Source organism: Staurois parvus, unplaced genomic scaffold (genome assembly GCF_062004578.1).
Source record: "Staurois parvus isolate SC_StPar_1 unplaced genomic scaffold, SC_StPar_1.0 ptg002916l, whole genome shotgun sequence".
Taxonomy (NCBI): domain Eukaryota; kingdom Metazoa; phylum Chordata; class Amphibia; order Anura; family Ranidae; genus Staurois; species Staurois parvus.
In genome coordinates, this window is record NW_028320712.1 from 4545 (window position 1) to 17284 (window position 12740).

General features: G+C 50.0%; 1 protein-coding gene across 1 annotated transcript in view; it reads right to left on the minus strand.

Annotated features, from left to right (window-relative positions):
• Positions 1 to 260: 260 nt before the first annotated feature.
• The window catches only part of LOC149428929 (ena/VASP-like protein), a gene marked incomplete at its 3' end in the record, with an annotated part of 89334 nt that continues 76854 nt past the window's right edge, over positions 261 to 12740 (minus strand). Inside the window, exons 8-10 of the mRNA XM_089666927.1 lie at positions 12065 to 12186; positions 4218 to 4278; positions 261 to 321 (exon numbers count right to left, since the gene is read on the minus strand). Of these exons, the coding sequence (XP_089523053.1) occupies positions 261 to 321; positions 4218 to 4278; positions 12065 to 12186 (244 nt within the window). The remainder of the gene's footprint in view (positions 322 to 4217; positions 4279 to 12064; positions 12187 to 12740) is intronic.

The window sequence follows — 12740 nt, forward strand, 5'->3', positions numbered from 1 at the left end:
ACATGGGTGGAGACATGGGTGGATGGGTGGAGACATGGGTGGAGACATGGGTGGATGGGTGGAGACATGGATGGAGACATGGGTGGAGACATGGGTGGATGGATGGAGACATGGATGGAGACATGGGTGGAGACATGGGTGGATGGATGGAGACATGGGTGGAGACATGGGTGGATGGATGGAGACATGGGTGGAGACATGGGTGGATGGATGGAGACATGGGTGGATGGATGCAGGACGGGGGTAGTGTGTGATCTTACCTGCAGAATTCTGAGGTGTGGGGCCCCGAGTATTGGGAGAAGAGGACAGACTGGCATCGTCCTAAACACAGAAAGAGAAGAATGAAACACGTGAGAAGATGGGGACACGGAGCTCGGCGAGTGTCTCGTAGTTCGTCTCATAGCGATCGATCTGTAGAATGGTCTCCAGTGACGGCCGGACACCTCATGTTCAGTTTGCAGTTGATAAACGCTCAGCGGTGAACTTCGAACTCAATGCAAGTCTATGGGACTCCAAATTATGAATTCAGAAGTGCCGATTGTGAAGGACCTCTGCCAGGGATCGGCCATAGAAGGGGGATGGGGACTCGGGGTTTGGGGACTAGGGGGCTCGGGGACTCGGGGGTTCAGGGACTCGGGATTCGGGGACTAGGGTGCTCGGGGTTAGGGGGACTAGGGGGTTTGGAGACTAGGGGGCTCGGAGACTCGGGGGCTCTGAGACTAGGGGTTCGGGGACTAGGGGGCTCGGGGACTCGGGGGTTCAGGGACTCGGGGGTTTGGAGACTCGGGGCTCAGGGACTCTGCGTTCGGGGACTAGGGGGCTCGGAGACTCGGGGTTTGGGGACTAGGGGGCTCGGAGACTCAGGGTTCGGGGACTAGGGGGCTCAGGGACTCAGGGACAACCAACAGGGACAGGAATTGGTGGGAAAAAAATGCAAAAAGTACCGTTATTAAAGGGGCCGCCATTCTGCGTTGCTTAACATACAAATAAAATAAATTCCTTTAACCCTCATGCCTGGGGGGGTCCCGGGGGGGGGGGGGGTCCCCCCATAAACTACCTGCAAGGTTGCACATCTGTACAATGTATGGGACCTTTAGGTCTTGTAGGAAGGTTGGTCCGCTCCAATGTAGACACGAGAACCTGAACCCAGAGCCCGGAGCCCAGAACCCAGAGCCAAGAACCCAGAGCCAAGAACCCGGAGCCCAGAACCCGGAGCCCAGAACCCGGAGCTCAGAGCCAAGAACCCGGAGCCCAGAAACCGGAGCACAGAACCCAGAGCCTGGAGCAGCCAGATTCTGCCATTTATACATTCTGGGAAATCAGAGGGGAGAATAAATTACACTGAAAGCCCAAATCATTCTATGGGGGTCTCATGTATGGGGGTCTCATGTATGGGGGGTCTCATGTATGGGGGGTCTCATGTATCTGGGTCTCATGTATGGAGGGTCTCATGTATCTGGGTCTCATGTGTGGGGGTCTCATGTATGGAGGGTCTCATGTATGGGGGTCTCATGTATGGAGGTCTCATGTATCTGGGTCTCATGTATGGAGGTCTCATGTATGGGGGGTCTCATGCATGGGGGTCTCATGTATGGAGGGTCTCATGTATGAGGGTCTCATGTATGGGGGTCTTATGTATCTGGGTCTCATGTATGGAGGGTCTCATGTATCTGGGTCTCATGTATGGGGGTCTCATGTATGGAGGGTCTCATGTATGGAGGGTCTCATGTATGGAGGTCTCATGTATGGGGGGTCTCATGTATGGGGGGTCTCATGTATCTGGGTCTCATGTATGGAGGGTCTCATGTATCTGGGTCTCATGTATGGGGGTCTCATGTATGGAGGGTCTCATGTATGGGGGTCTCATGTATGGAGGTCTCATGTATCTGGGTCTCATGTATGGAGGTCTCATGTATGGGGGGTCTCATGCATGGGGGTCTCATGTATGGAGGGTCTCATGTATGAGGGTCTCATGTATGGGGGTCTTATGTATCTGGGTCTCATGTATGGGGGTCTCATGTATGGAGGTCTCATGTATGGAGGTCTCATGTATGGGGGGTCTCATGTATGGGGGGTCTCATATATCTGGGTCTCATGTATGGAGATCTCATGTATGGGGGTCTCATGTATGGGGGGTCTCATGTATGTGGGGTCTCATGTATGGGGGGTCTCATGTATGGGGGTCTCATGCATGGAGGTCTCATGCATGGAGGTCTCATGTATGGGGGGTCTCATGTATGGAGGTCTCATGTATGGGGGTCTCATGTATGGGGGTCTCATGTATGGAGGGTCTCATGTATGGGGGGTCTCATATATGGGGGGTCTTATGTATCTGGGTCTCATGTATCTGGGTCTCATGTATGGAGGTCTCATGTATGGAGGGGTCTCATGTATGGGGGTCTCATGTATGTGGGGTCTCATGTATGGAGGGTCTCATGTATCTGGGTCTCATGTATGGGGGTCTCATGTATGGAGGGTCTCATGTATGGGGGTCTCATGTATGGAGGTCTCATGTATCTGGGTCTCATGTATGGAGGTCTCATGTATGGGGGGTCTCATGCATGGGGGTCTCATGTATGGAGGGTCTCATGTATGAGGGTCTCATGTATGGGGGTCTTATGTATCTGGGTCTCATGTATGGAGGGTCTCATGTATCTGGGTCTCATGTATGGGGGTCTCATGTATGGAGGGTCTCATGTATGGAGGGTCTCATGTATGGAGGTCTCATGTATGGGGGGTCTCATGTATGGGGGGTCTCATGTATCTGGGTCTCATGTATGGAGGGTCTCATGTATCTGGGTCTCATGTATGGGGGTCTCATGTATGGAGGGTCTCATGTATGGGGGTCTCATGTATGGAGGTCTCATGTATCTGGGTCTCATGTATGGAGGTCTCATGTATGGGGGGTCTCATGTATGGAGGGTCTCATGTATGAGGGTCTCATGTATGGGGGTCTTATGTATCTGGGTCTCATGTATGGGGGTCTCATGTATGGAGGTCTCATGTATGGAGGTCTCATGTATGGGGGGTCTCATGTATGGGGGGTCTCATATATCTGGGTCTCATGTATGGAGATCTCATGTATGGGGGTCTCATGTATGGGGGGTCTCATGTATGTGGGGTCTCATGTATGGGGGGTCTCATGTATGGGGGTCTCATGCATGGAGGTCTCATGCATGGAGGTCTCATGTATGGGGGGTCTCATGTATGGAGGTCTCATGTATGGGGGTCTCATGTATGGGGGTCTCATGTATGGAGGGTCTCATGTATGGGGGGTCTCATATATGGGGGGTCTTATGTATCTGGGTCTCATGTATCTGGGTCTCATGTATGGAGGTCTCATGTATGGAGGGGTCTCATGTATGGGGGTCTCATGTATGTGGGGTCTCATGTATGGGGGTCTCATGTATGGAGGTCTCATGTATGGAGGGGTCTCATGTATGGGGGTCTCATGTATGGGGGGTCTCATGTATGGGGGGTCTCATGTATGGGGTCTCATGTATGGAGGTCTCATGTATGGGGGTCTCATGTATGGAGGTCTCATGTATGGGGGTCTCATGTATGGGGGTCTCATGTATGATGGGGGTCTAATGTATCTGGGTCTCATGTATGGGGGGGGTGTCATGTATGGGGGTGTCATGTATGGGGGGGACTCATGTATGGGGGTCTCATGTATGGGGGTGTCATGTATAAGGGTCTCATGTATGGGGGGGTCTCATGTATGGGGGTCTCATGTATGAGGGTCTCATGTATGGGGGGTCTCATGTATGGGGGTCTCATGTATGAGGGTCTCATGTATGAGGGTCTCATGTATGGGGGGTCTTATATATATGGGTCTCATGTATGGGGGTCTCATGTATGGGGGGTCTCATGTATGGGGGGTCTTATATATATGGGTCTCATGTATGGGGGTATCATGTATGAGGGTCTCATGTATGGGGGTCTCATGTATGGGGGGTCTCATGTATGGGGGGTCTCATGTATGGGGGGTCCCTTTGGTCCCCAGCATTGATTATGGGGCGGTGTCCATCGTCTTCGCTGTGCCGATTTATTCCTGACCCCATCGGCAGACTTCCCCCAACAGTCCGTGTTCCCATCCAATCAGCTGCCTGAGCTCAGAGCTACAATCTGATTGGCTCTTTCCCATGACTGGTGACAATACACAGGCAGATCTCAGGGCCGTCCCGGAGGCGGATCGTTCCTCTCCAGCCACTCACATTTTGGCATTCCTCTTCTTTCTTGTCTCCGGGTTTCTCGGATTGGGAGGCGGCTTTTCTTCTACAACAAAAACACAACGCAGGCTCGTCACACACGGAAAGACGAAGTTTCATCGACTTATACCCCCCCCACCCCCATCAACACGGGAACGACATTTTTAAATAAAACTTTTCCCTTTTCATTACATAACTTATCTCAACCCAGTGATATCAACACTGGGTCCCTGTACTTCTCTATGCAATGTAGGCACATCATGGCTGGTGGGAGGGGCTGGCAGGGGGATCCCTGCCTCAGTAACTCCTCTCAGACCCCTCAGTCATGATGCAAGCAGTGGGCAATGGGAAGAGTTGTGCAAATATTGAATGAAAGGGGCAGGGCCAGTCACAGTCAAGGTGGGGAGGAAAGGACTAGATGATAAGGGGTGTCCTCCAACCAGGAAGGACGCCCCGTATCTCCTAATTGTGAGATGTGTATTTCGGGAAATGTGTGCGCATGCGTGGACAAGCACAGCGGCCAATCACGTGACCCGCAGGGGGGGCTGAACACCAGAGGACTTTGCAGCATCATACATGTACATGAGGCCTGAAACTAACACGTGTTCACAGGATCCAACCACCACGGCTAAGGATCAGAGAACTGCAATACGTGACTTCAGAGGCTGTAATAGGAACGTTCCCAGAGATTGGCATATTAATGTCCAGAAATCTCCCCCGTGATCTAATAATGGGAGAGTCCGACAATGTCCCCCCGTGATCTAATAATGGGAAAGTCCAGCAATCTCCCCCCGTGATCTAATAATGGGAGAGTCCGGCATTGTCCCCCGTGATCTAATAATGGGAAAGTCCAGCAATCTCCCCCCGTGATCTAATAATGGGAGAGTCCGACAATGTCCCCCCGTGATCTAATAATGGGAAAGTCCAGCATTGTCCCCCGTGATCTAATAATGGGAAAGTCCAGCAATCTCCCCCGTGATCTAATAATGGGAGAGTCCGGCATTGTCCCCCCGTGATCTAATAATGGGAAAGACCGGCATTGTCCCCCGTGATCTAATAATGGGAAGGTCCAGCAATCTCCCCCGTGATCTATTAATGGGAGAGTCCGGCAATCTCCCCCCGTGATCTAATAATGGGAAAGTCCAGCATTGTCCCCCGTGATCTAATAATGGGAAAGTCCAGTATTGTCCCCCGTGATCTAATAATGGGAAAGTCCAGTATTGTCCCCCGTGATCTAATAATGGGAAAGCCCAGTATTGTCCCCCGTGATCTAATAATGGGAAAGTCCAGCATTGTCCCCCGTGATCTAATAATGGGAAAGTCCGGAATTGTCCCCGTGATCTAATAATGGGAAAGTCCAGCAATCTCCCCCGTGATCTAATAATGGGAAAGTCCAGCATTGTCCCCCGTGATCTAATAATGGGAAAGTCCGGAATTGTCCCCGTGATCTAATAATGGGAAAGTCCAGCAATCTCCCCCGTGATCTAATAATGGGAAAGTCCAGCATTGTCCCCCCGTGATCTAATAATGGGAAAGTCCAGCAATCTCCCCCGTGATCTAATAATGGGAAAGTCCAGCATTGTCCCCCCGTGATCTAATAATGGGAAAGTCCTGCATTGTCCCCCGTGATCTAATAATGGGAAAGTCCAGCATTGTCCCCCGTGATCTAATAATGGGAAAGTCCAGCAATCTCCCCCCGTGATCTAATAATGGGAAAGTCCCCCCCCACCCCCATCAACACGGGAACGACATTTTTAAATAAAACTTTTCCCTTTTCATTACATAACTTATCTCAACCCAGTGATATCAACACTGGGTCCCTGTACTTCTCTATGCAATGTAGGCACATCATGGCTGGTGGGAGGGGCTGGCAGGGGGATCCCTGCTTCAGTAACTCCTCTCAGACCCCTCAGTCATGATGCAAGCAGTGGGCAATGGGAAGAGTTGTGCAAATATTGAATGAAAGGGGCAGGGCCAGTCACAGTCAAGGTGGGGAGGAAAGGACTAGATGATAAGGGGCGTCCTCCAACCAGGAAGGACGCCCCGTATCTCCTAATTGTGAGATGTGTATTTCGGGAAATGTGTGCGCATGCGTGGACAAGCACAGCGGCCAATCACGTGACCCGCAGGGGGGGCTGAACACCAGAGGACTTTGCAGCATCATACATGTACATGAGGCCTGAAACTAACACGTGTTCACAGGATCCAACCACCACGGCTAAGGATCAGAGAACTGCAATACGTGACTTCAGAGGCTGTAATAGGAATGTTCCCAGAGATTGGCATATTAATGTCCAGAAATCTCCCCCGTGATCTAATAATGGGAGAGTCCGACAATGTCCCCCCGTGATCTAATAATGGGAAAGTCCAGCAATCTCCCCCGGTGATCTAATAATGGGAGAGTCCGGCATTGTCCCCCGTGATCTAATAATGGGAAAGTCCAGCAATCTCCCCCCGTGATCTAATAATGGGAGAGTCCGACAATGTCCCCCCGTGATCTAATAATGGGAAAGTCCAGCATTGTCCCCCGTGATCTAATAATGGGAAAGTCCAGCAATCTCCCCCGTGATCTATTAATGGGAGAGTCCGGCATTGTCCCCCCGTGATCTAATAATGGGAAAGACCGGCATTGTCCCCCGTGATCTAATAATGGGAAGGTCCAGCAATCTCCCCCGTGATCTATTAATGGGAGAGTCCGGCAATCTCCCCCCGTGATCTAATAATGGGAAAGTCCAGCATTGTCCCCCGTGATCTAATAATGGGAAAGTCCAGCAATCTCCCCCGTGATCTATTAATGGGAGAGTCCGGCATTGTCCCCCCGTGATCTAATAATGGGAAAGACCGGCATTGTACCCTGAGATCTAATAATGGGAAAGTCCGGCATTGTCCCCTCGTGATCTAATAATGGGAGAGTCCAGCATTGTCCCCCGTGATCTAATAATGGGAAAGTCCGGCAATCTCCCCCCGTGATCTAATAATGGGAAAGTCCAGCATTGTCCCCCGTGATCTAATAATGGGAAAGTCCAGCAATCTCCCCCGTGATCTAATAATGGGAAAGCCCAGTATTGTCCCCCGTGATCTAATAATGGGAAAGTCCAGCAATCTCCCCCCGTGATCTAATAATGGGAAAGTCCAGCATTGTCCCCCGTGATCTAATAATGGGAAAGTCCGGAATTGTCCCCGTGATCTAATAATGGGAAAGTCCAGCAATCTCCCCCGTGATCTATTAATGGGAAAGTACGGAATAGTCCCCCGTGATCTAATAATGGGAAAGTCCAGCAATCTCCCCCGTGATCTAATAATGGGAAAGTCCAGCATTGTCCCCCCGTGATCTAATAATGGGAAAGTCCTGCATTGTCCCCCGTGATCTAATAATGGGAAAGTCCAGCATTGTCCCCCGTGATCTAATAATGGGAAAGTCCAGCAATCTCCCCCCGTGATCTAATAATGGGAAAGTCCAGCATTGTCCCCCGTGATCTAATAATGGGAAAGTCCAGCATTGTCCCCCGTGATCTAATAATGGGAAAGTCCAGCATTGTCCCCCATGATCTAATAATGGGAAAGTCCAGCATTGTCCCCCGTGATCTAGTAATGGGAAAGTCCAGCAATCTCCCCCCGTGATCTAATAATGGGAAAGTCTAGCAATCTCCCCCGTGATCTATTAATGGGAAAATCCAGCAATCTACCCCGTGATCTATTAATGGGAAAGTCCAGCAATCTCCCCCGTGATCTAATAATGGGAAAGTCTAGCAATCTCCCCCGTGATCTAATAATGGGAAAGTCCAGCAATCTCCCCCGTGATCTATTAATGGGAAAGTCCAGCAATCTCCCCCGTGATCTATTAATGGGAAAGTCCAGCAATCTCCATGTGATCTATTAATGGGAAAGTCCAGCAATCTCCCCCCGTGATCTAATAATGGGAAAGTCCAGCATTGTCCCCCCGTGATCTAATAATGGGAAAGTCCGGAATTGTCCCCCGTGATCTAATAATGGGAAAGTCCAGTAATCTCCCCCGTGATCTAATAATGGGAAAGTCCAGCATTGTCCCCCGTGATCTAATAATGGGAAAGTCCAGCATTGTCTCCCGTGATCTATTAATGGGAAAGTCCAGCATTGTCCCCCGTGATCTATTAATGGGAAAGTCCAGCATTGTCCCCCGTGATCTAATAATGGGCAAGTCCAGCATTGTCCCCCGTGATCTAATAATGGGAAAGTCCAGCAATCTCCCCCGTGATCTATTAATGGGAAAGTCCAGCAATCTCCCCCCGTGATCTATTAATGGGAAAGTCCAGCAATCTCCCCCGTGATCTATTAATGGGAAAGTCCAGCAATCTCCCTCCGTGATCTAATAATGGGAAAGTCCAGCATTGTCCCCCCGTGATCTAATAATGGGAAAGTCCAGTAATCTCCCCCGTGATCTAATAATGGGAAAGTCCAGCATTGTCCCCCCGTGATCTAATAATGGGAAAGTCCAGCATTGTCCCCCGTGATCTAATAATGGGAAAGTCCAGCATTGTCCCCCGTGATCTAATAATGGGAAAGTCCAGCATTGTCCCCCGTGATCTAATAATGGGAAAGTCCAGGAATCTCCCCCGTGATCTAATAATGGGAAAGTCCAGCATTGTCCCCCGTGATCTAATAATGGGAAAGTTCAGCAATCTCCCCCGTCATCTATTAATGGGAAAGTCCAGCATTGTCCTCCATGACCTAATAATGGGAAAGTCCAGCAATCTCCCCCCGTGATCTAATAATAAGAAAGTCCAGCATTGTCCCCACGTGATCTAATAATGGGAAAGTCCGGAATTGTCCCCCGTGATCTAATAATGGGAAAGTCCAGCAATCTCCCCCGTGGTCTAATAATGGGAAAGTCCAGCATTGTCCCCCGTGATTTAATAATGGGAAAGTCCAGCAATCTCCCCCGTGATCTAATAATGGGAAAGTCCAGCAATCTCCCCCCGTGATCTAATAATGGGAAAGTTCAGCATTGTCCCCCGTGATCTAATAATGGGAAAGTCCAGCATTGCCCCCCGTGGTCTAATAATGGGAAAGTCCAGCATTGTCCCCCATGGTCTAATATTGGGAAATTCCAGCAATGTCCCCCCATGATCTAATAATGGGAAAGTCCAGCATTGTACCCCCGTGGTCTAATAATGGGAAAGTCCAGCATTGTCCCCCATGGTCTAATAATGGGAAAGTCCAGCATTTTCCCCCGTGATCTAATAATGGGAAAGTCCGGCATTGTCCCCCGTGATCTAATAATGGGAATGTCCGGCATTGTCCCCCGTGATCTAATAATGGGAAAGTCCAGCATTGTCCCCCGTGATCTAATAATGGGAAAGTCCAGCAATCTCCCCCGTGATCTAATAATGGGAAAGTCCAGCATTGTTCCCCCGTGATCTAATAATGGGAAAGTCAAGCAATCTCCCCCGTGATCTAATAATGGGAAAGTCCAGCATTGTCCCCCCGTGATCTAATAATAATGGGAAAGTCCAGCAATCTCCCCCGTGATCTAATAATGGGAAAGTCCAGCATTGTCCCCCCGTGATCTAATAATGGGAAAGTCCAGCAATCTCCCCCCGTGATCTAATAATGGGAAAGTCAAGCATTGTCCCTCGTGATCTAATAATGGGAAAGTCCAGGAATCTCCCCCCCGTGATCTAATAATGGGAAAGTTCAGCAATCTCCCCCGTCATCTATTAATGGGAAAGTCCAGCATTGTCCTCCATGACCTAATAATGGGAAAGTCCAGCAATCTCCCCCCGTGATCTAATAATAAGAAAGTCCAGCATTGTCCCCACGTGATCTAATAATGGGAAAGTCCGGAATTGTCCCCCGTGATCTAATAATGGGAAAGTCCAGCAATCTCCCCCGTGGTCTAATAATGGGAAAGTCCAGCATTGTCCTCCATGATCTAATAATGGGAAAGTCCAGCATTGTCCCCCGTGATTTAATAATGGGAAAGTCCAGCAATCTCCCCCGTGATCTAATAATGGGAAAGTCCAGCAATCTCCCCCCGTGATCTAATAATGGGAAAGTTCAGCATTGTCCCCCGTGATCTAATAATGGGAAAGTCCAGCATTGTCCCCCGTGGTCTAATAATGGGAAAGTCCAGCATTGTCCCCCATGGTCTAATAATGGGAAATTCCAGCAATGTCCCCCCATGATCTAATAATGGGAAAGTCCAGCATTGTCCCCCCGTGGTCTAATAATGGGAAAGTCCAGCATTGTCCCCCATGGTCTAATAATGGGAAAGTCCAGCATTTTCCCCCGTGATCTAATAATGGGAAAGTCCGGCATTGTCCCCCGTGATCTAATAATGGGAATGTCCGGCATTGTCCCCCGTGATCTAATAATGGGAAAGTCCAGCATTGTCCCCCGTGATCTAATAATGGGAAAGTCCAGCAATCTCCCCCGTGATCTAATAATGGGAAAGTCCAGCATTGTTCCCCCGTGATCTAATAATGGGAAAGTCAAGCAATCTCCCCCGTGATCTAATAATGGGAAAGTCCAGCATTGTCCCCCCGTGATCTAATAATGGGAAAGTCCAGCAATCTCCCCCGTGATCTAATAATGGGAAAGTCCAGCATTGTCCCCCCGTGATCTAATAATGGGAAAGTCCAGCAATCTCCCCCCGTGATCTAATAATGGGAAAGTCAAGCATTGTCCCTCGTGATCTAATAATGGGAAAGTCCAGCATTGTCCCCTACGTGATCTAATAATGGGAAAGTCCAGCAATCTCCCCCCGTGATCTAATAATGGGAAAGTCCAGCATTGTGCCCCGTGGTCTAATAACAGGAAAGTTCAGCATTGTCCCCCATGATCTAATAATGGGAAAGTCCAGCATTGTCCCCCGTGGTCTAATAATGGGAAAGTCCAGCATTGTCCCCCATGGTCTAATAATGGGAAATTCCAGCAATGTCCCCCCATGATCTAATAATGGGAAAGTCCAGCATTGTCCCCCCGTGGTCTAATAATGGGAAAGTCCAGCATTGTCCCCCATGGTCTAATAATGGGAAAGTCCAGCATTTTCCCCCGTGATCTAATAATGGGAAAGTCAAGCAATCTCCCCCGTGATCTAATAATGGGAAAGTCCAGCATTGTCCCCCCGTGATCTAATAATGGGAAAGTCCAGCAATCTCCCCCGTGATCTAATAATGGGAAAGTCCAGCATTGTCCCCCCGTGATCTAATAATGGGAAAGTCCAGCAATCTCCCCCCGTGATCTAATAATGGGAAAGTCAAGCATTGTCCCCCGTGATCTAATAATGGGAAAGTCCAGCAATCTCCCCCCGTGATCTAATAATGGGAAAGTCCAGCATTGTCCCCCGTGGTCTAATAACAGGAAAGTCCAGCATTGTCCCCCCGTGGTCTAATAAAGGGAAAGTCCAGCATTGTCCCCCGTGGTCTAATAATGGGAAAGTCCAGCATTGTCCCCCGTGGTCTAATAATGGGAAAGTCCAGCATTGTCCCCCGTGGTCTAATAATGGGAAAGTCCAGCATTGTCCCCCGTGGTCTAATAATGGGAAAGTCCAGCATTGTCCCCCGTGATCTAATAATGGGAAAGTCCAGCATTGTCCCCCGTGATCTAATAATGGGAAAGTCCATCATTGTCCCCCGTGGTCTAATAATGGGAAAGTCCAGCAATCTCCCCCCGTGATCTAATAATGGGAAAGTCCAGCATTGTCCCCCGTGATCTAATAATGGGAAAGTCCAGCATTGTCCCCCGTGGTCTAATAATGGGAAAGTCCAGCACTGTCTGTACCTCGCGCCTCATGCTGCTCTCAGTGAAATTGCTGCTAAAAGTCGATCGGTTTTCCTGATAATTTGATTTTTTTCCTTCATGGTTGGACTTACCTCTTGGCCAGCAATTTGTTCATTTCCTCCATCAGTCCCCCTCCCCCTCCTCCACTGCTTGTTCGGTTGGCATCGGTCTTGGTGGCCCCACAGGGACTGGAACCTCCGGAAACGTCTTCTGGCTTGACATAGAAAAGACGAGACAAAGAGCAGCCATGACTCAAATGACCACAAATCGATTGTCCCCAATTCTGAGGGTTCCGGGTTTGTGGATGACGTTTGGGAATCTTTATTGAACAGAGAAAGAGAACACTGTGCGCATGCTTCCTGGCAGACTGTGTGCACTGACTACACCAGACAGCCTCTGCTGGGAGAAAAGACGAGGGCGTGTCTTGCAGTCCCTGGAATCTGATCTCTCCTATTCAGCCACTGGTAGCAGCTCGCCCCCTGCTGGCTGCAATCAGGAAATACGGAATATTCACATCCAATATTTTATAGATTTCTCCTCCCCCTCCTCTTCCCCCTCCTCCTTTCCTCCCCCTCCTCCTCCCTATCCCCCTCCTTCCTCCCTTCTCTTCCCCCTCCTCCTCTCCTCCCTTCTCTTCCCCCTCCTCCTCCCTCCCCCTCCTACCTCCCCTTCCCCCCATCCTCTCCTCCATTCTCTTCCCCCTCCTCCTCCTTTCCTCCCCCTCCTCCTCCCTCCCCCTCCTACCTCCCCTTCCCCCCCTCCTCTCCT